Below are 27,878 nucleotides of genomic sequence, written 5' to 3'. Positions count from 1 at the left end.
GACCTAAAAATAGTCTTTCCCTAAAGATACAAGAGCCGCGTTTTCAGACTCAGCGGGTTCGAACACGGGTTGTTGTCGTCTAGTTTCAAGTTTCTAGTTTTTCGTCTAATTTCAGCGGGTTCGAAGTTTCAGCCCCGTGTTTGATGCACTAGATGCACTAGACGAGAACAACCCGTGTTCCAACCCGTTGAGCCGTGAACGACCCGTCTTCGAACACGGGTTGTTCTCGTCTAGTGCATCAGTGCATCTAGTGCATCAAACACTGGGTTGAAACTTCGAACCCGCGAAAACTAGACGGAAACTTGAAACTAGACGACAACAACCCGTGTTCGAACCCACTGAGCGTGAAAACGCGGCTAAGGATGAACAACTAGAGATGTTATTCATTTACAAATAAATATACAAGCAGAGTTTTCAAGATTTCTTTAAAGTAGTGGCGTAAAAAGGTCTTCTGACACCCGGGGCCGGTTTCAACTTGTCATCCCCCTTTTTGAATCTTTTTTCCCTAGCTGTTACCCATGCAATTAACGAAAAACATTTAAAGTCTTTACAATATGGAAACAAAGAAGGGAAAGAAATGTAAATTGTGAGTTTGTGTGTAAACATTTTAAAGTAAATAACCTAATACGTAATAAAGTTAAGCAAAATACAGTATTTTTAAACATAGTGGTCCTATTAATATTATTATAGCATCAATGTTACAATAATTGTGATTAATCTATGTGGCAGAGTGACTGATGAGTTATTAAATTTCGTGTGTTTACCAATCTATTACCAAGCTATTACCAATCCGATCAATTTTAAAACGAATAGGAGATACTAATGAAAGCTATTTTGAAAGCAACGTTCAGTGAAGGTAACACACTGACTATTACATGAAAAACAAAAGAAAACAGCCCCCCACCCCCATGATGTCCCCTCCCCCTTCCTATGCCTCTGCTCTCAAGTGATACAAAGCTGTTGGAAAGGTTCCCAGCATTTCGCAATCTGGTTCTTAACAACAATTTTCTTTTCTTTACATTATAAATTTTGATGTTTGCACATTTATTTACCTAATTAATAGCGCTTAGATTCCCTAAGTACCTAACTTAGATTCAAATTTTAAAATTAATAAATCTAAACCTACCTATGCCAAAACCTAAATTAGGTTAATAATACGAGAATAAAAAAAGATAGGAGTAATAATGCTCAGGTGGTATGCCTCCGATCATGACACCAAGGCGGTACCGAGGGATGATTTTTTTCAGAGTTTAAATAAAGAATAAAAAATACCTAAAATACGCTTTTGTCAAAGTTGAACCCCCCCCCCTTCTGTATAAGCCATCTGAGTATGGCCCTGAAAGGAACTTTTACTATAAGCAAACATGGGCGTAGGCAGCATATTGTCTAGGGGGGGGGGCAGTCGATAGTGTGCTGGAGGGCCTTTTATCAATTGCTTTTCCAGCCATCTGCTTTTTCAGCCATATCTAATGTAAATTTGAAGGTCTAGGGGGGGGGGGCATCTGCCCCCCCCTCCCTACGCCCATGTACGCAAAGCAAGTTATTTATTTGTTCAGTTATTTAATAAGTTAAATAGGAAAAAAAGTTTTTTAAACTGAAAGTAAGGAGCAACATTAAAACTTAAAACCAACAGAAATTATTACGTATATAAGGGGTTTCGTCTCCTAGCCAATACCTCGTTCTTTACAATAGAGTTCAAATTTTCTTCGAATTACGAACCCCTGAATCACAAAGGCAGGTTAATTAGAATAGATAGCTCTTTTGAAAGTACTAGAAAAAACTTTAGCGTAAAGAATGAGGTATTGACTAGGGGGCAAACGTCCTGATATAAGTAATAATTTCTGTTCGTTTTAAGTTTTAATGTTGCTCCTTACTTTCAGTTGAAAAAACTTGTATTTTTTATTTAATTTCTGATAGTTTTTTAAATAATACTGGGAAACCCGACGCCCCCTTCATAGATATTTCCCTTCCCCCATGAAAACATCCTCCGTGGAACGATCTTCCCAAATCACACCATCAGATTCATCGTATCAGAGAACCTCAATGTAGAACTTTTAACCTCCTATCTGCAAAAATGTGGAATTATATTCTTTTGCCCGAAGAAAGATCACGGATGCGTGTTTATTTATTTTTTTCACCAGAGGTGATTGTATTGACCCAGTGGTCCTAAAATGTCGCAAGAGAGCTCATTCAAACGGAAATTAAAAGTTCTAGTGCCTTTTTAATCAAAAACCAAAAAAATTAAAACATCACTTTTACTAAAACTGCTTTATTGTTGTCTTTTCATACTGAAGTCTTTTCAAAAATATTCGATTTTTGAAGCAATCAAACAGTTCGTGGTAACGAACTGTACAGTAAGAATGACTCGTCTCAATAGTAACCGAAACTTAAAAAACGGAATTTTGATACCAACAGATACATCAAAAGAATCAGATTTTTATGATGATTTTAAATATGTAATTTCCGTTCGAATGAGCCCTCTCACGATATTCTAAGACTACTGGGTCGATACGATCACCCCTGTAAAAAAAAAAATAAAAAAAAAAAAAAAACAAACAAATATAAAACACGCAACCGTGATCGTTCTTCTGGCAAAGAATACAAAGTTCCACATTTTTGCAGATAAGAGCTTGAAACCTCTACAGTAGTGTTTTCTGATACGCTGAACCTGATGGTGTGATTTTCATTCAGGTTCTATTACTTATAGGGGGTGTTTTACCCTTTTTTCGAAAATAAGGCAAATTTTTTCAGGCTCGTAGCTTTTGATTGGCTAAACTTAATGAAACTTATATATTTGAAATAAGGATAACAATACGATTCTTTTTATGTATCTACTGGTATCAAAATTCCATTTTTTTAGAGTTTCGTTTAGTGTTGAGCCGGGTCGCTCCTTACTTACAGTTCGTTACCACGAACTATTGACAAAATTATGTAACTGACACTTCTAAAGAATGGTGGTTCAGCCCCAGCATTATAGCATATGGTCCTTAATTCCCTTAAAATTCATGTTTATTGGTCCTTTTCTAGTACCATCTTATTTTTATGGATAACAAGCGGCCATTAGCTGTTTTAATGATCTTTTTTTATGTGTTATATCGGGTTTTATTAACCGTTTTATTGTATATTTTATGTCAAGTACAAGCTGTCTTTTTCCGCTCTCTCAATTTTTATGAATTTGTTTTGTATTTTTGAGTTTTTAAGAGTATGTTACGAGGCGCTAGTCTTAGAAATAGCCCAAGAAAACAGGGAGCTATGTAACTTAAGACTGTACCAAGGGCAGGCATTTTAATTGTTCTGTAGTGGGCTGAAGCTCATGTGTACTTTATTTGGTCTCAAACAAAGACCTTAGAATACTATAGATTCCTTATTTTCAGCTGTAAAAATTTGTTTTTAATTTAATTTCTGATGGTCTTTCAAATAATGCCAGGAAAACCGCTTCACCCCTCCATGAAAATTCCCCCAAGAGGATTTGTTTTATTTTATCAATTAATTAATACTTAATAAGGTACTTGTCGGTTATTGGAAACACATTCAAGAATTCACGCTTAGGTTACATCTCAGAAAACCGGTTTCAAAACCACAAAACAAGTGACGGATGATACAATGCATTGGACTCAGATATAATGCATTGGACTTGTATAATTTGGGCTATATATTTGCACATTAGGGCGGGGGGAGGGGTGGTTGGGGGTTAGGTTGGGTTACGTTAGGTTTCCATAATTTTGTTTCTAAAGTGTTATTTTATCATCATGTTTTGTTGTATTTAACCTGACTTCACTTACTTCACTACTTCACTTATATCACTACTTCACTTACTTCACCTAACTAACTTCACTAACTGCACAACAAAACACATGTTTTGTTGTAGGCTTAACCTAACTTCACTTCTTGGGTGTGTTACCCTTTTATTTTCTTCTATTTCGGGTCATTGCAAGGCGTAAATAAACTTGTAGAGGTCGATTAGAGTGGCGTTAAATCACAAAAGATTGAAAAGGAGGATTTTTTCCGGGGAGGAGGGCAATTTTGATGTGTTTCGATTTTTCATTGTAAATACACAAGTATTTTCTAATGATAATACCAAAAATGTATTTTTCAAAAAATAGGGGGGAGGGGGGGGGGGGGTAAAAATAACAACTAACAGTTTATTTAAAAAAATAAAACATGACGTTATTTTTTATGCTCTCTGTGTGGCGTCTCTTCATTTTTCGCTTTCTATTTCTTTAGCTTTATAGAGCTAACAACATCAAAATAAAAACATTCTTCGCCTCCTGGACCCAGCTTAGGTTTATTCATATCTGTAAGCCGTGATTTTCTAAGATTTTTGTTTTGGTTGCTTCAAAATTTAGAAGTTATTAGGGCAGGACCAGATTTTCATTAGTATCGCCACCTACTGTCGGGAAATATTAAAGCAGAATAAGCCTTAGCCTTATTTGATTCATCCTGTCAACAGAGTCAAAGAATTTATACGCGCGATTTGGACTACTGTAGACAAGAGAAGGGTTCGACTTATCTCTGTCAACACTGTGTTGACACAGATGTCATTTTTTCACGACACGAGAAAACTGTCAATTTTCTGTCGGGTAACAGAGAAACGTGACATTTTGGCAAATTGTTACCAAATTGGAATATTTTGCCAAACATTATAGTACCAAAACAAAGAAAACGAAATTAGATTTTCTTTATTTCTTGGAAACGACTCACAAGCACAGATGGGCCAAAGATTCTGATTATTTAAATTGTTTACGTGGAAACGCATATATCATAAAAATTAGGAAAAAATCGAAGAAGAAGAAAGAAGAAGAAAAAAATCTCGAAGAATACTCGAAGAAGACTTTAAAATTCACTTATGAAGTTTTTGGTAGTACCAAAAGCCAAATTTGAGAAAAAGGAAACGTCGACGAAAAATCACCAAAAAATAAGCTAAATAAGGATAAGGTTGTCAAAGGAGTAAAATTTTTGAAGGTGACACTAGGCTGCTAACGTTCATATTTTTCAGATGAAAATCGTTTTCAAATTTATCAAATCAGTTTCGCATATTTTTTTCCCCGGCTGAACGTGGCAACACTGACGAAAATATGGTACTGTCCTAATAACTTCGAAATTTTGGAAGAACCAAAAGACAAATCTAAGAAAATCGCAGCTTACAGATATACCAAAACAGTTTCACAGTTCAAAGATTCTGATTGTTTGACTTAATTAAGCAGAGACGAACACGAGCATATATACTAAAATTAAAAAAAAAACGAGGATTCGGTTAAGTTTTTGCTAGTATCTGGCGCCAAATTTGAGGAAAAAGAAACGTCGACGAAAAATCAGCAAAAAATAAGCTAAAAATATGGTACCAAACGGCTGTTAAGAAGAAGGTGCATCTTTGTCTTCAAATGTATATTTTCTTGTTGTCAAGCGTAAGTTGTCAAAGGTGTAACATATTTGAAGGTTTAGTCGCCTTCTGGAATCACTAGGTTGCTAACGTTAGAATTTTTACGGATCAAAAGTGTTTTCAAATTTAACAACTCAGCTTCGCATATTTATTTTCCAAACTGAAGTGGCAACACTGACGAAAACACGCTACTGCCCTAATGACTTCAAAATTTTGGAAAAACCAATAGAAAATTTTTACAAAATCCCAGCTTACAAATATGAATAGACCTGACATTGATAGAGGGAGGGGGGCAAAGAATGTTTTCATTTTATTAGTGCCCTGAAACTAAGAAATAAAAGTTTCCCCATTAGTCATAACTTATAAAACTGAATTAAATCGCACCATGTGATACACCTTTTAAAATCCTAGCGAAATTAGCTGTGGGTATTGACATAAATGTCAACATTCTCCGAATATGATGTTCGACTCTTCGTTTTGACAACGACTTCGATAGAAACAAAATAGTGGCATAGGAGAGAGTGTAATATTTATTTATATACTCCAAAGACAACATTTCTTTGACAGAGAAAAAATCGGACACTAGACTGTCAACAAAATATGGATCAATCACACAAATTCTCAGTTCTATGGACAGTTAACATGAAAGAATACAAAAAAAGTAGGCAAAGAAAATGCTACATGTCTACAATTTTGATATTAATGTCAATTGAATCAACGAGGCTCGTATATATACAAAGCTTAGAAGAGAGAAAAAAAGCGGATTGCCAATATAGGCAATAATATACATTCTGCCACGGGGGAAATTCTAATTCTCCCCCGGGGGAAATGCGTTATTTTACGCACGGCTGCCTTAAGCAGCACATTGGGAGTAGCTCTGAGCTCTAGGCCCCCTTCGAAGCCTACGCCTATAATTTACGCTGCGATCTTATTGATTGACCCCTAAGCTGAGCGGAAAACCTCCTTAAATATGTCTTTGAGGTTTTTTGACGGTTTTCAACGATCTATTTATAAAGACAGTTTTTATAGGCATCATGAGATAATTTAATTCAAACAAATTCTCAATTCTGATCAAAAACATATCTTAAACATAGTGATTAAACATCTGATCAAAAATATAGTCTTATATTGTCGCGTAGCTTCGGAGGGTAAGAGGGACGGCTGTCCCCGTGCGCATCTGAGGGGGCACAAAACTGAGTTTTTTTACTGATATTGTGGTAGTGATGGTTGGGGGGAGGGGGGGGGGGGGGCTACCGACATTGTCATTGTCCCCAGGTTCTGAAAGCCTTAGCTACGCCTCTGCTTATATTCCTACAAAAAAAAAACACTTATAAAATCATCGGAGTTTTCATATGTTAATAAGTTTTTCAAACATATGTTTTTCATAAAACATATGTTTCATATGTTAATAAAGTTTACAATCTTTGTTCATATGTTAATAAAGGGCATTTGATCACATAACTGTTAGCTTCTTTCAAGCGTTATTTATAGTCTCAGTCCCCATAAGCAGTACACCGGGAGTGGCTCTGGGCCCTAGCTTAACGCATCTTGGAAAAGAGAGAAACTTCGAAGTAATTTTGAGAACCAAATCAGATACCACTTGAGAAATGAAAAAACCATACCAAAAAAACTTACAAAAACGCATCACCACATCTTGATCACATTTTTACGAGTCGGACAAACATTTTGGAGGGGGGGTCAAACACCCGTAACCCCCCCCCCTGGATACCACCTTGATTATGGCCTTTTCCCTCGAGTATACCGTAATAAGCTATAATGGCTCGGATTCCATTTCGTCAAGTCTCCGATTCAATTCTGACAGGAGTCCAGTAATTAAAAGTAATATCATAGAAAGTAGTATTATTTCCAGAATTTTTATGATCTTTTACTGATCGATAAAACGTCGGCGTCACCTTTTACTTTGAGTCTGACTCGATCGGGACTACTTAGAATTTAATACTAGTACGGGTTAAAGTCATTTCTGGTGGAGTCCCAAATATGAAAGTGTCTATGTCTTGGCCATTACATGATAGAAACTAAAAATTTTAAAGGATTTTTGTCATTTTTTTACAGTTCGGAAAAATTAACCTGGCCTTTTGCATCGATGCCAACTTGTTAGGGGCTAGCCAGAATTTCATTTTGAAAAGAATTTAGTACAGTAATGACGATCGTCCAACAATAAGAATAATCATTTTAAGCCATTATCTGATAGAGAGTGCAATTTTCCCAGAATTTTCGTCATTCGACACAGACTGGGAAAAATTAACGTGGCCTTTTGCTTCGGGTCCAACTTGTCAGGGGCTAGCCAGAATTTCATTTCGGAAACAGATTAGTCCAGTAATGGCGAGTATCCAACAACGAGAATAATCATTTTAAGCCATTATCTGATAGAAAGTGCAATTTTTCCAGAATTTTCATGATTTGACTCAGACTGGGAAAACATTGGCGTGGCCTTTCACTTTAGGACTGACGACGTGACTGGGAATAAACAGCATCCAATTTCGGGAAGGGTCTAATTCCTTTCTGGCAGATTCCCAACCATAAAAGCGTCTTTTTCTTAGTCATAATATGACAGGTATCATAATTTTTCAAGATTATCATTATTTTTTAAGTATAGGAGACCACACTATGAAAACCACAAGCCACACCTACAATGGCTCTGCCACTACCGACAATAGTACCATTTTAGGGTTTATCGAACTTCTGATTGTCAAGCAAACTCTGAAATATTGCCTCTTGGTTCTCTCCTGAATATTTTAGAGTTTTTTTAAATTTATTTATGATTATCATCATCATAGGACTAGAGGTCGTGGAAGCTTAGTCTCAGAAGTGAGGAGTACGAGTCGATCCAGTTTTGTGATTAGAAATTATGCAGTTAATTTGTGGAATGGTTTCCCGGAAAGCATTAAGGAGTCAGAAAACCAGGTTCAGTTTAAAATTAGATTAAAAAAGTTTTTGTTGGGTGGGAATTAAATATTTTTGATTTTTTCTTTCGGGAGAGTTAAATAGTATTGAAAGGTAAGAAAAGAGTAGGAAGAGTGAATGAGTTTGGTTTATGATGAAAGATTGTGTGACGCCGCTCAAGCCACAATAGTGGCTTAATAAAGCGTCACACGTTCTTACTATTTTCAACGTTTGGTTGATAATGTTATTTAAAAAATGTGGTAAGTGCCAGTTAAGTATGATGTAATTATTAGTTGAAAATAAAACCCATCTCATCTCAAAAATTAAAGTAAGAAGTTCACCACTTGCAACTGTTTTAAGAAATGGATTAATATTTCAGAAAGGCTCAGTCAAAACGATCAGCTGACGCCTCTTCAGTTCAACCACGACGATCTACAGGTTTTACTTTATTTATGCCCCCTATTAGCTTGCCGATAATGTAGATAGCTTGGCAACTCAGCTTTGTTGACCTACTGAGAGGGGGGGGGGTCATCAACTAAGTGATACCTAGAAACTTCCAAACGGTCTACCTTTCGGGTGAGTCTAACAACTGTACTGGATTGAAGCGACAGGGTATTCTGGTGCGTTGGCCAGAATACGGATGTTCTCTTCGTTTCAAGGAACTAACTTTTCCGAATTTTCTCTGTGAATTGACAATTACTTCTGTCGTAATATCTTGTGTCGGAACTTATTCATTCCGTGTTATTTCCATTAACGTCTAGAATTAAAGACATCCCTATGTATTTAAATTTAATTAACTTAATTATTCATCCTAGCTACCTTTTTATTCTACTTTTTCCCACTGCTCCTTCATCTTATTTCTTCATGCTACCTTTTACACCACTTCTTCATGTACTTATTCATCCTATTTATTCATACTACCTGTTCTAGCTACCGTTTCATCCTACTTCTTCATGCTATCTTTTCACGCCAGTTCTTCATTATACTTATTCATACTGCTTCTTCATTCTATTTCTTGATACTACCTCTTCTAGCTACATTTTTATCCGACTTTTTCACACTGCTTCTTCATTCTATCTTTTCAGGCTATCTCTCTACGCTACTTTTTCATGCTGCTTCTTCATGCTAATTTAGCTTTCTCGTTGGTTCTGTTGTGATATAAGGCTATTTTTTCCCCTTTTCCCTCTGTGTTCCGTCTTGTCCCGTGTTGCTTCGACGAGTTTTTCAATAAATAAATGCTTTTTTGCCATGTTTACCGATTTTCGCATAAGATCTTATGGATGCGCGTCTCCTGTTAAGTTTGATTACTCTTTTTAGACTAAAATCTCCGGCCTTAACTTTCGATAGTTAATTAACAACTAATTAGTTCTAACGTAATTAAACGGACCTGACCTGGATACAATTGTGTTAAAAATGACACTATGGGGTCACTCTGGGAATTAAATTGTTACACATTCAAATTAATTTACTACTCTGAAGCATCAATAGAAAGATGGGCTGTTGAAAAACCAATGTCCAAGATCTATTTGATTGAGTGGCTTTTCATATTAGCTCTTCTGTCTCCTGTATTTCGTTGTGTCAACTCTTAATGTTGAGAGGTATTGGTCTCATTTGCCTTTCTGGCCAGTGTTGCCAGATGGGCTTGTTTTCTGGCTGTTGGTTAGTGAATCAATCAGCTTTTGGCATGCACAAAGAAAGCCCGTGATTCAGACATCTGATCAACAAGTTAAGTTTTCTTGACTTTTTAATACGTGATTAATCACCTATCATGGCTGAATCCAGGATTTTTATTCGGGGGGGGGGGGGGGGGGTATAAAAAAAAACGCAGAAAAAAAAATTTATATGCATTTTGTTAATTTCTTTACGAGTGAACCAAGAATTTCTAGTGGGGGGATTCAAACCGGGTAAACTTCGTCCTGGATAGGCCCTAGCAGCTATTCTTATTGGCTCCTATGTCCTCTGGATTGTCGTTATTTTCCTAGCTTTTTGCATACAATAAGGCACAAAAGAAATACCGTGGTTCAGCCATCTCATCAAACAAGTTAACTAATTTTTTTCTCAAAATATCGTTGAGATAAAATATCTTAATATGTAATTATATGCTAAAATTATTATGACTATGCAAACTTTGCTATCTTTACATTCATTTTTCGAAAATTCATTAAAAAAAAATTAAGTTTCATAATTTAATTTTTTACACGTTCATAATCTCTCTTTTGCATAACCTATTGGCTATGGAAGAGCCTATCACAATGAACCAGGCCCGATTACAACAAACTGGAAACACGCAAGAGAGACAGTCCCCTCGCTCCCCACTCCCCATTCGAAGCAACTGATGATACTCTAAAAAATGACAAGCAAATTGTCATAATACAAATTCAATTAGCAGCCAGGTTGAATCAATCGACAGGGAGGGAATTCGTGCCCAATCCAATTTCGTAATGGTCTTTTCTCTGTGTTTTGTTTTTTTAAGTCGCTTTGTCTCTACCATTAAGTTTACTACCAAAAGCTAGTTTTTCGCTTTTATAATATAGCTTTAGTTGCTTCTTTTTAGTATAATTTCAGTTTTTTCTAGTAATAGCCTTAATTTTTATAGTTTTTTTTTAAGTTTTTACAATTACGGTTGGTTTTTTCACTTTTTTTCTTTAATTGTCTTTTATAGGCTATATATATATATATATATATATATATATATATATATATATATATATATATATATATATATATATGTATATATATATATAGTTTAGCTTATTGTTTTTTTTATCACTTAAGACGGTTAAGCAGAGGTCTTTGGCGAAGAATCTTCTTTGTTTGTTTTTTTATTTATTTGTTTGTTTATTTTTTATTTTTGTTTTTTTCTATGATCCTCATTTGGTTTTATCTGTTTGTTTTCTTCATATTTTATTTCTTGTCGTCCGTTTCTTCGTACGTCCGCAAAATTGTCATGCCAAGACAAACCACTTTTAAGAATTTAAGGTTTTCTCTAAATGCACTGATAACTCAAATACATTGACAATGAAGTTGTCAAGTTGAATTATCAATGAACTGATAACTAAAATACATTGATTTAGGAATCAAATACCTCCCGAATTCTTATAGGAATAATCTGCTCTTAGCCGATTATTAAGGTATGAAGGGGAGACTCCTTCTCGAAAAACAGATGTTTACCTTTTGAGTAATATCCATCCCCTTTTCCTGGAAGTTCATAACAGCTTCAGATATCTTGATATGAATGGGATCCACCACTTGCTCAATATTAAAGGGGCCAATTAATCTCTCTGAAACTTTTACTAAAGCATCTGAAATGGAATGATCCAATATTAATAAGGTATTAATATTGATAAATTTTACTAAAGTTATCAATATTAATAACTAATAACCAGTATTAATTAATATTGTGGGATACCAACTTACCAATTTTAGATGGTTTAGTAAGTTATTAATACTGGTTATTATTATGTATTAGTTATTAAGTTATTAATATTGGGTTTTTAATATTATACCATCTACTTTATATATTGACTTTCCTAGGGTACCTGAATTGATAAGTTGGTATCCCGACTTTAAGTAACTTAAAAGTCGGGATACCAACGGATAAGTACAGAGGTACTTAAGTAACTTAAAAGTCGCGATACCAACGAACAGGGGTTCTTAAGTAACTTAAAAGTCGGGCTACCAACGGATAAGTACATAGGTACTTAGAGTCGGGATACCAACTTACCAATTCAAGTACCTTAGGAAAGTCAATATATAAAGTAGATGATGTAATATTAACAACCCAATATTAATAACTTAATAACCGATATTAATAGCTTTTACTAAAGCATCTGAGATGGAATGAACCAATATTAATAAGGTGTTTATAGAAAATACGGGCATAAAGTTCCGATAAAGTAGATAAAAAACGTTCTTTTAGTTAGCCACAACCCCCCCCCCCTCCCCCCAATACTCCTAAAAATATTTTATCCACTCCATTTCCACCCGATTAAAAAAGAAAGAGTTGAAGTACTGCTCGACTAAAACGCTCCATAAACCTTTAAGAAAGACACTGAAAACTGTGCCAGTCGTGTTACTTGGTGCAGTTGCTCAACCCTTCTGCCGAAAACATAGCATCTCTAAGTAATGTTTCTGAAACTTTTGCCAAACCATCGGAAATGTGGTCATCAATATCATTGATGAATTAATTAAAACAAAAGTACAGGGAAAATAGTTCCCAATAATTGAGGGGGAGGCGGGGATTTCTTAAGATTAAACCCATTATAATTTCTTATGTTTACCTCCCCCCCCCCCACACCAAAGAAAGGTTCAATCTATACCATTCCCCCTTCCCCACAAAGAAGTAAAGTTTTATATAAACCAAAACACTCCAATATACCCGATTAGGAAAATGGTTTGGAGTTCGTATCAGGTAGCAGTATTTACTTGCCCCCGCGCTTCTTCCCAAAATAAAGCATCTATTTACTTCTTTCTGCCATTGCGACATAATGTTACCAAAATTTTTACAATTTGTGACAGATTTCATTTAATTTACCATGCTTCGTTTTCTGTCAACAAGTCGTTTGTAGTAGTCAAAAAGGGGGAGTTGAAACGAAATTAGAATACACACACAGAAAAACATGTAGATCTATTCAGCAATAAACACAACAATATATTTATACAATAAAAGACAAAAACGTTACCATACTCCTGCCGCTAGGCTCTATGGCATGGACTGTAGGAAAAAAAAAAAAAAAAAAACCTGCTCACTAAAAAAAGAACGTGACGAAATACATTTATTTCATAAATTTTCATTTCACCTAAACTACAATTCAAACTTCGCCCAGAGATATTCCACCGCACGGGACATAATAATAGGTAGAACTGTTAATTAGAACCGTTAGGTATTATATATGCTATAATATCTTTTCACGCTATCACATATGTTTATACATAGTATGTTCTTTCGTATATTTCCACATTATTATAAATTTTCATCTCTTTTTAACTTTAAATTGAAAGGAAGGGCAGCCTAAGATACTATTTAATCCTAAAGGGATTCTGTTTACAAGACCTAAATTGTTGTACTAAATTGCTACTACTACTACTACTAACTACAAAAACGAGTCCAAAAACGAATAAATGTTTTTGCTTTCTTCAATCTAATTAATAAGTATTTATAAGGACAAAAAATATTTTTCTGCCATTGAATATTCTGTAAAATTAATATTGATATACAATAACTCAGTTACCTAAATATTTGCACGAGTGATTTTTGGTTTTGAACTAAAATCAACTTGGTGGAAGTGATGAAAGACTTGAGAGCCATGGCCACAGTATAAAGATATAGCAGTAAGTTTACCGCAGATAATTTCTGGCTCTTCATTCTTGGTGCGAACAAACAGCTCCTCCCACTTATTCTTGCATTAGCACGTGCACACAGCTCCTCTCATTTGATCCGCCATCAGCGGTCCAATTACCCCGGAACAGGTATTTTGGCAGAAACTTTCTCAAAATGCCTTTGAAACCAACTTGAGACTTCGAAACCTTTTTTTAATTCCTAAAAACATCTAATAATAACATTGCACTACTAATTACTGATTTTCATATATGTATTGGAATAAATTAATTTAAAATTAGTTTCTTCAAGATTTGGTGTTCCAACGTTGAAGCCAAGTTTCACGTTCAAGAAAAATCTGACTTGTCTACCCGTGAAAAGATCTAATGTTGCTTATGTTTCTACGTCCTCTGGAGCACTCGCACCTCGGTCCGGGTTTTTATAATGGGTGAGATAGGGAAAGATCATACATTCATACTGCCTATAATTTATATACTGTGGCCATGGCTAACTGGAGTAAAGCAAAAACAGATAGTCTCAGTGAGAGGCGAAGCTGGCATAACCCTTTTTCAGAATTGTATACAAATGATTTCATTTCACTTGTTGATAGATCGTCTATCATCCATCTTAGTGCAGAACTAAGGTAGATAGGCATGGAATAAGGGTAATTCAAATGAGCTTTGCCTTACATAAGAGGATACACAGTATTTGGGAAAAACTAAAGTATCTTGCGAATCAACGAACATACAGGAACAAATCGGCGCGATATATAATGTTTGAGAATTTAAGCGATGAATTTCAGTTTAACAATCATTTTGTAAAATGCTTTTTGTTCTATCGAAGCAGAAGGTCAGACCCTCAGAGTTCCCCTCCTGAAATCTAGTTTACGCTTCTAAACCATCCTCAAGTGCTCGCACCTTTGCATAAAACGACCTTAGGGTCTACGCAAAGTAAAAGTAAGGGTTTGAGCTTTGTTTCTTCTTGAACGGCTACTTGTCAAATGATTAAATTGTGTTTTTTTTTTTTTTGTTTAATAAAGTTTAATCCAATTCAAGTTTTCTCAACATAAAAGTCTAGATGATTACATAAATAATGCATATCTTTTAACACCATTGTTAGGGCGTCGAATCAACGTTTCAGTTTCTGGGTCTTCTTACAGGGGCAAGTAGCAAGCCTACTTTAACGGTCTTAATTCATTGGTGTGCCTAGGAGGAGAGGGGAGGGGGTAGACTTGTCCTAGCACGCAGGAACTGTTTGGGCACCATATATATAATTGTTTGTTTTTTATCCTTGGGGCTTTTTTGAAAGGAGGGTAGAACAAAAGCTGACGTTGTCCAAGTGTGCTGAAGAGCACACTTGGGCCACTGAAAAGCACACTTGGGCCACCCACACCTCTGTTTAGTCCACATAAAAGCATACGCAAAATAAAAAAGGGGATAAGCCAGACAGACTAGGGAATCCTTCACATAATTTATCACTAATTTATCCTATTTTCTGTCTCCTGAGACTCAAAAGCTTTTTAGTACTTACTTATTAAGGATTGAGGGGGTGAATCCTAGGAAACCAAGTCAATACAACTTGATTACAGACCACTTAAATCTAAAAAAGATTCGCCCGCAAGCATCTCAAAGCAAGTAAAGAATAATAAAAATATCAAATCAGTCCAAGAATTAAGGAGTAAATTCTGAATTTAGATGGGGTATAATCCAGATTAGGATTGTCATATATATGGAATAATGGTAGAGACCCCTCTAATAGTCAGATTGATATAATAGGAATAGTTAAACAAAGATTAGAAGATCAGGAGATACAGACATGGGGGAATGAAATTGAGAGATCCGAGACATTAAGCGTTTATAAGGATGTTAAAAACGTGTTTGGCCAGGAGATTTACTTTAAATTTAATTTGCCAAGTAAGTATTTGTCATATTGGTTGCAGCTGCGGGCCAACTGTTTGCCTTTAAGATGGAGGAGTAAAGTATTTGAGAGAGGTATGGGGTTCCCGGCGTCTGGGTACACGTGTCCCATTTGTAATATTGAAGAGGAAAATCTGGACCATTTTCTGTGCCGGTGCCAGGGGCTTACCGATTTGAGGGAGGGTATTTTGGTGAAAAGTAATTTTTCACTTCGGGGCATGGTGTCTCAGACGGTACCTAGCCTCATGTGTAGATTATGTGGATTTGTTGATCAGGCACTAAAGATGAGAAAGGAACTATTGTGAAGAAGATTTGTTATGGTTTGGAATAAAAATGCTGAAGGGAGTTTTACTTTTGTTTTCCTGTTATATTTGATGTATAGTGTATATGGCCCTGTAGAAAGGCTTTTGAATACACGGTTATTATTATTATTATGTGTTTGACATTGTGTGTAATTATGTGAGTTATTTTTATATTATTATGTGTGCTTTTGTGTTGCAATTGTTATGTTATTTTATTTTTATTTGCTATGGGCTACGTTTAGTTATTGTTATATATGTTATTATCATGTGTTTTGACTTTATATGCAACTGCGTTTGTTTTTGCCAGGGCCCAAAGAGGCTTTTGTTTTGCAATAAATATCTATCTATCTATAGATTAGGGCAAGTCAGAACTAGCACTCATTTAGGCCTTTAAACCCAGATGAGAGGTAGTCCTGTTTTGCCAGATCAAGATTCTGATCAAAGGTATAATTCACACGTATTTTCTCTTTAACCTAGTAATCCTCTAGAAACTAAGACAAGTTTACCCGGATAATTATATCATTGTATTTGTAATTATACCCATAGCGTAGCATCCGCGTATTTATCCCCTAAATACAAATGTCACTGCTGGAGGATTTCAAACTTTATTGAGGATAAACATTACAAATCCTAAAGTACTAACGACATCAAAATAGAACTTTGTAACCAGGGGCGCCCCGAGGTTCATTTTATTGGGGGGGGGGGGGGCGATCTTCGTAAATTTTACCGAAACGCTACATGATTTATGCCGAATTTTCTGCAGAAATCAAGAATTTTGCGAAATTCCTGCCGAAATTTCCGCCTTCGGCGAAAATTTTAACGAATGCCAAAAAATTTGGCGGCACGCCCCTCCCCCCCCCGCGGGACGCCCCTGTTTGTAACTGGTAAAATTGCTCACGGTAAAATTAGGGTATTTTTCGAATTTTACCGTAATTTTACGGACCCCGTAAAATTATATTTTACCTATTTTACATAATTTACGTATTTTAGGAAAACTACCTATTTTACCGGTATTTTACGTATTTTACGACGCCTTGCAATTTTCAGAGCACCAAAACGCGAAGAGCTAGTATCTCTATTTAAAACAAGGTCTCTATTTATGGATTTGTTTAAATTTCAATTGCCTCCTGAAAGAATGTGGGAAGCCATTTGCTTCAAATATTAAAATTGCCTCATCAAATAGAATCCGGATTTTCAACAATGTGGAGGGTCAAAGCAGAATCAAAATCCTCATTTTATTTTGAATTTCACATCTTGGAGAAATCTTGCATTCATGCTTTCTTTTCCCCCTCAGCCGGCGTTTATCCCCCACCCCGGGAGAATACCCCAAGGGATACCCCCACCCCCGCAGAAAATTGTCCCCTATTTTACCCTTGGATGATTCCAGGATATTCATTAGAAGGAAAATGCAAATTTCTACTCCCCTGTCTAAGTCAGGTCCAATCGTATCGCATTACCTATAGTAAGGTAGTGGAAGGGGTGGTCGAATAAGCTTTGGAGGGGGATCAGTCAATTGGAAATTGAAAGTTCTAGTGTCCTTTTCTAAGATTTATCCTGCTTTTCAACGAATTGCAACCGAATGAGTTGTTACTGACTACAGTGTCTAAAAGAAATTCTTATTCTAGTTTAACGGCCCTTGTGTTTCAGCGGTTGTTTTAAAAGAATATTCAAATAAATACAAAATTAGCTCTGAGGGAGATACGATGGGAGGATGGAAGTACAAATTGATATGTAATCCTCAGGGCCGTATCCGGGACTTTTGCTTAGGGAGCGGCTAGGGGCTTCGGAACAGGCACGGTCACCTGAATCAGAATCTTCAAGGAGAGGAGCTAGATTTTCAAGCAAATCCTGTTGATGACAGTCTTAATGACTGTGAAAGTGACTGAACGTTCCGCTATGATGATCCAGTGCTTAGTTAATCGAAGCCATCAAAATGTTACAAACCTCTTCTTTAATTGTATTCTGTATTTAAATAAATAAATTAAAAATAGCATGTATATGATATCAGGAATGCGCCTGAATATGGCTATTTAAATATGCAAGGCTGTTAGGGTAACATTTCTTAGGTTTAAATGTTGAAAAAAAATGACTAGTGGGATTTTAATCCCAAATAATGGTAAATTTGATTTCTTTATTGTTTTTTTTCTATTTTTTTTTTACAAAATGGATTGAGGTATTACTCTAGGCACAAGATTACCAAAGGGATAAACTAGACAGTTAATTAAACTGATGAAACTCTAGATAAAGGGGCATTACCTTTTCTAAGCCCAGGAAAATTGGGCTTAGAAACTTGGTGCTTCATTAAAAAAATTAAAATTTTTAATTAAAAGAATTCATTAAAAGCTGTAAGTGGTGCTTAAAAAGTAATCCTCAACTGGTCTTGCAGCTACAGGGCAACTGTAAAACACAAATTTTACCCTGTATGTCCTAGGTAGTGCCTTATTTTACCAATTGTATCTTATTTTACCAATTTTACCTTGTTTTACCAATTTTACTTACCGAGTTTTTTTTACGGTATTTTTACAACCAGAACCATCTTAGGACCTGAGACAGGTCCGACTAGCCCCCGGGCTCTGGTGGGTTGTGTCGACCTCGGAGTTTTATTATCTGATGTTAGAACTATTTAAAAAAAATGGCTATCTCAAAATTTGTAATTTGAGATAGCCATTCGACGGATGGGTTTGGGGAAAAGGACTAGGGAGCGCTAGTTGCCCTCGAATCTCTTTTGACTCTTGAAGGGCGGGGGGGGGGGTAAAGCATTTGGACAGTGTGATGTTAGGAAGCATACTACATAATTTGCAGAATAATTGTACCTAACACATTAGGCATGCAGACCCGCTATACTTTACCCCCCACAAACCGAGGTCTGGTAGGGGTAGTTGCTTCCCTCCCTGTCCATAGCGACTTACGCCCCTGTTTTGAGTATCTTATGAATAAAAAAGTCAAACTAAGCCTGTGATACATCTTTGAGATATGTTGCTGATAACCTGGATTCACCTGTTGAATAGAAATTGAAGATAGCCCCTAAATTAATAAACTACCCATTACTCACAGATTCGTTTCGAACAATTCGTGGTAACGAGCTATATTTAGGGAGTGACTTGGGCTAACAGTAACTGAAACTCTGAAAGTGGTAGAATTTATTTGTTAGATTTTATTATTTGGTTTATAGTATGGATAGAGTAGTCAGTGCAGTTGTTACAAATCACATAACAAATTAAAATTAAAGATACATATCTAGTATTGTCTAAAGTTAATCTAAAGCAGAAATTTAAGAAGGGTAACTAACTTCTGGGTTGATACTACGTTGATAGACTCTGGTACCAGAATTCGATAGGAACTTTTCCAGAGCAGTTGGATATGAGACTGGTGAGTTTAGAAATCGAGTAATATAGAAGACAGGGGGAACAATTTTAGGCTATTTAGTGAGGGAAGTTAGAGACACAGCTGGAACACACTCATGTCAGAAAACCACAAATTACATAGACTGTTCTTTCGGTTATTTCAGAATTATGGAGTTTTTAGGACGGTATCTTTTTCTCTGTGTCAACACGTTGAATTACGAAAATAAATATCAAGGCCGAGACCAGGGGGGGTGTTGAACCCCCCCCCCCCCCAAATGTTTGTCTGACTCGTAAAAACGTAACAACAATGGATATAAACAAATTGTGTATGCGTTTTTGAGTTTTTTTGTGTAACCCCCCCCCCCCCCGAAAAAAAATATTTTAGTAAAACCCCCTCTGAAAAAAAAATCCTGGGTACGGCCTTGATAAATATACGAAAATAATTAGTTTTAGTAAAATTTGAAGATAAGTTTCCTCCCTAAAAATTATGTGCTGATTCCTAAAGACCTTCAAAGGAAAGTTACACCTTCTTAAGCGGATTGGTGCCCAGGCCCGTATCCATGGGGGGGGGGGAGGGGTGCCTGGTGTCAGCCCCCCGTACCCGGTGTTAAAAATCCGTTAATTAGGTTAACTCAGGTAGTCATGTAGGCATTTCACTCGGAAAACATAATCCTTTGACAAATATTGGGAAATGTAACCTGACTTCACTGGGATTAGAATTTAGTGAAAAGCTTACTAGTTAATAAAGTACACAATTCCAGAGAGATGCGTTCACTTTGAACTCTGAATCGATACTGGAAAAATGCCTTGGAGGTGATGAAAATTATATTATATTTCAGTTCCTGAAATGCGACAAATACATTAATACATAAATACTTGACAAATACATTAAAGTGATTAGTGGTATGTACGAGAATAACACTGCTGCGGTTAAGGTAGGAAATGAGGTTAGCAGCTGGTTTTGTATTAAATCAGGAGTTAAGAAGGGTTGCGTTTTAACACCATTTATATTGAGTATTTCGATGGACTTTGTCTTAAGGACTACTGGAAAGGTAATGGGAGATCACGGAATGAAATGGGGAGGAAAAAGTCTCCCGGACTTAGATTATGCTGATGATTTAAGTATACTTGATGAAATTGCGGGCGATATGAATAGTGTCTTAGAGGTGTTCCGAGTTCAGCGTTCTAGATTTTGTTTTAATACTAGTGTTAGGTGGACTAAGTCACTAAGGCTAGGAATAAGTGAAGATGAAATGATGACGTTGGGTCATAAAAATCTTGATCAGGTGGGCAGTTTCACTTACCTTGGTAGTATTATTAGTAAGGATGGTGGGAGCAGTGAAGATGTTAAAAATAGAATAGCCAAGGCTCAGGCTGTTTTTTCACAGTTAAAAAAAGTCTGGAAGAAGAGGAAGATTAGTCTGCAAACCTAGATTAGAATATTAGAAGCTACAGTGATGACAGTGGTCAAATATGGCTCTGAAGCATGGGCACTTCACATGGGCAAGATTTGCTAGATGTTTTCCAGAGAAATTGCTTAAGGATTGTTCTGGGTACCCGGCTGACTGACCGTATTTCAAACAATAGGTTATACAAATATGTGGTTCAATACCGCTCTCTAGGGCTATAATGAAAGAAAAGTTGAGGTGGCTAGGGCACGTTGTGCGGATGAAGGATGACAGATTGCCGAAGATTGTTCTTTTCGGCCAACCATCTAGGGCTAAACGGAAAGCAGGTCGTCCCCGTCTGGGGTGGGAAGGCGTCATAAAGAAAGATTTAAAGGAAATGGGAAGTTCGTGGGCGGGTGTAAAAAGGGAGGCTTTGAATAGATTGGGGTGGAGGAGGAGCGTGCGTAGCTGTGTTGGCCTCAGGCGGCTTGGTGCTGCGGTGAGTTGTTAGTAGTAGTAGTAGTAGTATAAATAGTATTTATATTTACAAATACTGTAGTTTGTATTTATAAATACTATAGATACAAATAGTATATATTATATGTTTATATAGTTATGCATTATATAATATTATGTTATATTGCATTATATTTCGCTGACCATTAGCATACAACCAATTTTTCACGGAAAATATTTGTTTAACATTCATAAATGCTTGATAACAACAAGAGAAAATACAATCTGAATGTGAAGCGAAGCAATTAGTGCGGTAAAAAAAAAAGTACTAAAGTTTGTTTTTCACGTAATGATAATATTTATAATTTCTATCGCTTTATGCTAACAAAAAAAGAGATGGCGTTGATAGCTGAGAGCTGAAAAAACTTTTGGAGAAGAAACGAATTCAAATGATAAATAAACAAATCACCAATATAATTTTCCCATTCTTGAGCGAGCTCTCCGTGGAAGTCTAAGCATGCACTGATAACTCCAACACAGTAGCCATCACAAGGTCGTAGGTCGGGCAAACCATTACAGGCAGGACAATGGGACATTTTCATCATGTTTTTGCTGCATTCAGGTCCAGGACTAGTCTGAAAAGGACCCAAATCGAATTAATCACCTTTCACAGAATAAATAGAAATGCATAAATTTAAATGAGCGATAAAAATGACTAGAATAACAAAATCAATAGGTAACAACAATAACAAGTAAACAATAAAAACAAAAGTAATAAATAATAAAAATTTACATTAGTTATGAAAAAAAGAAGCTGCGAACAATAGTAATAAGTTTTCAAACTGTAAGTACAATAATTACTTAATTACTATGTTTACCAATCGAATCTCAAAATTGTTCAAGCGATTTAATCTATGTGTATTGCTGCATCCGAAATGAAAAAAAGCGAGTAAGATTTTATAATTTTACACGAGTAAAATTGTTTTTATTTTATTTTTGCGATATAATCCTAAAAAATCTTGCGATAAAAATTGGAAGTAGTTTTGTAAAAAAAAAAAAAAAACATAAAAAAACCATTGAGAGATAGAGATATTACCCCAATGGAATATCTCAAGACACATGTTTTTAGCTCTGTCCATTTGAAGATTTTTATCTTATTTTGCTTTTAACTTTTAGAATTTTTATATACGAGTCTTTTATTAATAAGTAATACACCTGGTGCCGCGAACCTAAGAATTAAAAGAAAAAAAACTGAGAACTTTCGGTTCATATTAACAAATAACTGTTATAAATTCACATATTGGTAAGAAAGGGAAACCCCCCTGTTTTTTGCTCTTATGGATTCAGTCGTGTCCCGTCTCTCTCTGCATCTCTTTACCCCCCCCCCCCCCTCCCCCTGTTTCTCTCTTTCTTTCTTTGTCACTCGTGTACTCTGAAAAATAAAGACTCGGGAAAAAAATGTCAAAAGGAAGAAAACGTTTAGTTTTCAACATCATATGCGGTAATTCAAGTTTTTTTGTAATGAAATATAAAACACAATACAATACAATGATAAAATCTCACATAATCAAAATACTCGGTTTTGTCCTGGACACTGAAAGCCAAAATTTACGTTTTAACAATATAAGCAGAGCGGTCACTCCTCCTTCTTTCAGACACAACCTTACCTCCCATTTTGGAAAAAGCTAACCACATAACTTCCTGCTCTCAGCAGTGGCGGATCCAGAGGGGGGAGGGCGAGGCCCCCCCTAGCGTAGTCTAAAGTAGTGTAATTTACTTCATTGGTTCAGGTTTGCGCTAATTAAACTTGCTCTTCACACAAATTTATTGGACCAACCATCTTTGCGCCCCCCCCTAATTTTTTTCTCGGATCAACCTATTTTGCCCCCCCCCCAAAAAAAAAATTTTTTAATACAAACTAATCCATTGTGAAATACAATAATGTTACATTAAATACAGTGTAATGTAATACAATGTAATGTGATAATCAGTGCTGTAACTTACTTGAAGTACTTTTACTTCAAGTACTACTTAAGTAAAATTTTCAAGTACTTGTACTTGTACTTAAGTAAAAATTCCACAGATTAATTATTACTTTTAATTAATTAAAAAATGTCCGCTAATTTTTAATTAAATTTGCAAAAAAAATTAAATTAATTTTTAAAAACAATACCCTTGAACCGTTCCATTTTTTTTTTTTTTTTTTTTTTTTGCAATTTTTTAATTTTCTGGTTGTGCTGCGTCTGTGTTTCGTTTCGTACTTTCTGTTGTTTGCTGTTTCCGTCGCGCACATTTAAGAAGAAGAATAAACAAGGTGTCACAAAAAAAAATGGCTGACGCAGGCAAACAACAATAACCGTTTATTCTTCAAGGCAAATATTTTGCTGTAAAAGGAAAAATCGAAAAAGATGGCGCACTTAGTGCATGGTGCAAGAACTGTCCCAACAGGGTTCTCAAAGGACACCTGCATGCACCTTCAAATTTCCACAAACACTTGCGTGTAAGTCTCCTTGTCCTTTTTATGTCTGTTTGTACTTTTTTTCTCTCTTAAACTTTGACAGGTATCACCATACAGATAGCCCAGTAGTTTCCTTACAACACAACCTACACATCATACGCAATTTTAATCTGTTTGTTGTTTTGGTCTATTCGGATATCGTTTAGATTGGATTGAACAAACCTAGGCTAGAGTTGTGTAGCCTGGATCTCCTGTAGGCTAAGCTTACTGTTAATCCAGCATTATGAAATTAATGCACAATTTACCCCACACCTAGCTTGATTAACTTCACCTCAGGAGAAGAATGTTCAACGAACCAGAATGGGCCGAAATTAGTTGTGGTAGGCTAGGTGTCATTCAAAAGGGTCTCGGAACCAGCAACCAGCAGCTTTACATTTACGAAAACTAATGGATTGCTATGAGCCTTGGCTTCTCTGTGTTAATCTTGAGGCTAAGTTGTGTATTGAGATTGTTGTGTATGAGGCTGATTGGGATTGGAATAATGGTTATAGAATGTAGAATGCATATATAATTTTTGTTTTTGTGTGTGTTTTCCATTTGCAGAACTGCAGAACTTGCAGAACTTGCAGAACTTGCTAACTTGCAGAACTCAAAGGAAGTATCAAATTTTCTTGAACAAGTAGGCTAGCCTAGGCTATTTGATTAGGCTGAATATTTTAGCCATATGGATTGCTGAATGTTTTGAATGCATTGATAGTTAATAGTAGAGTCTAATGACAAATACACAATTTAGTTTAAGCATAGCCTAGGCTAATTCTAGAAAATACTGCCCAATCTTAAACACATGATCCTATAGGCCTTGTAGGATACAAAACCACTCAAACATAAATAGATTCAATCCCAGACATGTGCTGTAAAGAAAAAATAGGCTACTAGGGTTTGCTAACTTTTCTTTAAGCTTAATTTTCAGTATAAAAAGTTTCTGAGATCAAATTGAGCTAATCCCAACAAGGTAATCTAAATCTATACATATGCAAGACTAAGAGCTTGCTTGGAAATATAGGCTCTATTTGAATCAAATTATGCTCGGTTGCTTGTCCAAAGTTAGTGATTATCCAAACACCAGGGGTGCTTGGATAATATACCCAGTTCTTCATCAGCAGCTGATGTGTATTACCAAATAAAGCTAGTTTAAAGAAAAATCAAACTGTTTTGTTAAGCCTAAAGGTGTATCTGGCTTTGTGGGGGAATAGACAAGGAAATAGAAAATCTAATGGTATATTTCCTTTTTTTCTTTATCTGATTTCTCCCCTTTAATAAATATTAGAGCTAAAAATATGTTTTGCTATTACTAGGCCTAGACTAGTCTATCCTTACAAAGCCTATCTTTAGTCTACTAAAAATTTCATTTTCCTGACCTAGCCCCATTTTCCATTTCCTGACTTGAAGTAAAATCAAGTAATTGGAAGCATTGCATCAAGCCACAATGTCCATTGGGCTTGTATAGCCTAAGCTTAATAGGCTTGCCTGCTTGTGATCTACTGATCCATCCATAATTAATACACCAGCATTCAAACATTCAATTAGATTTTCATCCACAAATATATTGTCAATTAGTGTTGCAGATTTCCCAGTAACTCATGTAAGGATAGTTATCAGTGGATATAGAAAAGAAGAAATGACTAAATTGAGAAAATCTGGACAATCTGAACTTTTAAGGAAGTCAGTATTGAAATCTCCCATTTGCACTTTATATTTAGGTTCACTATTCAAATTTTCCATTAAATTCTCCATCTCCCTAATAAAAATTTCATTTTATGATATTTTATATACTAAACCAATGGTGATTTTTAGGTGATTTATATACTAAACCAACAACTATATTTTTTTTTATCACAATTACATATTGTTGTATAGTCTAACCTTTATTTTCTGGGTTCTAGGCATTTTGTTGAGATTGAGAAGCTAGTATAGCAGGAATGTTAATTTTTCCCATTAAATTTAATGTATTAATAGGGAAATCCTTAGACCTAGGCTATTTGTTACATAGGCCAGATATCCCAGGCTACATACCTTATTGTATTTTCAGTTAACCTGCTTCCAGTTTAACTGCAGCTCAACTAATGCCTGGATATGTCCATAAGCTATTTACAAGTTTGATGATAGGCTAGTTGTTATATTGAGGTTGATGTTGATGTTTCAACGATGCTGCAGAAACATGAGGGTTCATTGCTTTTTTGCAGAGGATGGTCCAAGTTTAAGCTGCAAAAAGGTTTTCTATGGTGATCATTGTAATCGTTGAATCTGCAGTAATGTGAAGGTTTGTTGTTATTGTGAAGGATCCACCAAACCCAGTCAGGAACTCGTATTTTGAGACTATTGCCGGATACAAGCAAGTTCACCTAATGAGAGGATATGTCTCTAGTTAGTAAATGTCTGAAATGAGATTATTCCCAAGTAAAGGAACCTTCCACTCAGGAGGAGAATGTGAAGATCTCCTCCTGAGAGGTATATGGCTGTACCTGGGACCTGGGAATCATTTCATTTTGGGCATTCACTGACAAGCAGGTGACAAGGGACATATCCTCACATTAGGTGAACTTCCCTCTATCAGGTGATGGTCTCAAAGTAGTTGAGTTCCTGACTGACAAAACCAAACCATCAAACCTTCAGAAAGTGATGGTTCATTCATATTTGTTATACTTGTTATACTGCAGTTTCAATGTTCAGTGGATCCTGTGGAAAAGCAATGAGCCTTTGGATTTGATTCATATAGCAAAACTAAACATTATGTCTGCTTTCAGACGGCTCATCCTTCAACCTATGTTGAATTCTCCAAAGTGAACACTAGGAAAAAAAGGAGGCGAGATGGAGATGAGCAGACCATTGATTCTGCTGATGACGCAACCGATGAAAGCATCCCCGAGCCTAAGCAAGAGGATACACCTTTTTCTTTCTTTGAAAAAAAGAAATGTACGAAAAAAAGGGCTGATTAGTTGATTATGAATTACATAGTGTCTGACATGCGCCCACTCTCTACAGTGGAAAGTCATGCATTTAAGCAAATGATTCTGGGGATAAACCCAAGTATCGGACCAATAATGCCAAGGAAAACTCTGGCCGGTAAAATTGATGAGTCTCTGTTAGTTGTAAAGAAAGAAATGATTCAACTCTTTGAAAAAGTAGACTATGTCACTATGACGTGTGATATCTGGTCTTCTAATAATAAGAGCTTTATGAGAGTAACAGCTCAGGTGTTAGATAGTCAAAACAAATTTGTGCCTATGGTGCTTGCAGTTAGAAGGTTTGCTGGAGCGCATACCTTCGACAGAATTTCAGACTTGCTGTTTGCAATATTTCGTGAATATGGTCTTGACAAGAATCTGAGCAAAATTCGGGCAATTGTAACAGACAATGCTTCAAACTTCGTCAAAGCTTTTAAGGAGTTAGGAAAATCAAAGGAGCAAGAATCCAGCTCTGAGTTTGCAACCAGTGAGAGTGACACACCTGATGAAGAAAGCATGGATTCCGAATCAGAAGAATTAGATGTTGTTGACGTTGGTAAGATCTTTGACAGGGTGAATGTGACTGATGTCGGGGAACCAGAATTGGGTTCTAGTGTCAATCCCAGAAGTGGTGCACAAGACCAAGATGAACTAGAAGCAGGGGTTAGAGGGACCTCTGATAGTTATTCTGATCTTCCCGACCGTATTGTTAACACAAATGATGACGATAGCGATATTTCTGAGCCCGAAGGGAATGATGGCAGATCGGACTCATTAGGTAATATAGGTATGTACTTACCTCCACACTTTCGCTGCTCTAGTCATACCCTGAACCTTTTGGCCACCACAGATGCCAAGTATGCTTCAAATACGGACGTGAGTTACAAAAGAAATCTGCAGAGTGTCAAGAGCAAGTGTCAGGGCTTATGGAATTCCCTAAGCCACAGCTCAAAAAACAATGACCTATTGAAAGAGGTCTTCGAAAAAAAGCTGATAAGACCCAACGCAACAAGATGGAATTCTGAATAAGATGCACTGAAAAGAATTCTTGAGTGTCACATGGCTGGAAAGCTCTCAGCAGTGTGTGATGTCTTGAAAAAACCAAGATTCAAAACAAGTGAGCTTGAATTTCTTGCTGAGTACGTCTCAGTCCTTGAGCCCATAGCAATCGCCCTAGATATGCTTCAGGGTGAGGAGAAAGCCTATTTCGGGACTGTTCTCCCAACTATCAAGTGCTTGGAAAGGAAGTTGGTGAAGTTGCACCAAAGTGTCAAACTCACAAGGGTCTTAACCCAGACGCTGCTCGAAGGACTTGGAAAAAGATTTCCGTTTCTCAGTGGATCTCCAAAGGTTCATTCGGACTACCATCTTGCTACGTGGTCATTGCCGTTTTTCAAGGACAAGTTTG

The 27,878-nt window shown here is 36.2% G+C and overlaps 1 protein-coding gene across 1 annotated transcript in view; it reads right to left on the bottom strand.

Annotated features, from left to right (window-relative positions):
- Positions 1–27,878, bottom strand: part of dlp (glypican dally-like) — a 149,766-nt gene that overhangs the window by 20,937 nt on the left and 100,951 nt on the right. Inside the window, exons 6-7 of the mRNA XM_089104544.1 lie at positions 21,477–21,642; positions 11,456–11,586 (exon numbers count right to left, since the gene is read on the bottom strand). Coding sequence (XP_088960670.1) covers positions 11,456–11,586; positions 21,477–21,642 — 297 coding nt within the window. The remainder of the gene's footprint in view (positions 1–11,455; positions 11,587–21,476; positions 21,643–27,878) is intronic.

This window comes from Artemia sp. Qi Xiang Cuo, chromosome 18 (genome assembly GCF_049724085.1).
Source record: "Artemia sp. Qi Xiang Cuo chromosome 18, ASM4972408v1, whole genome shotgun sequence".
Taxonomy (NCBI): domain Eukaryota; kingdom Metazoa; phylum Arthropoda; class Branchiopoda; order Anostraca; family Artemiidae; genus Artemia; species Artemia sp. Qi Xiang Cuo.
Note: the sequence above shows the minus strand (reverse complement) of the source record. Positions and strands in the feature narration are given on the sequence as shown.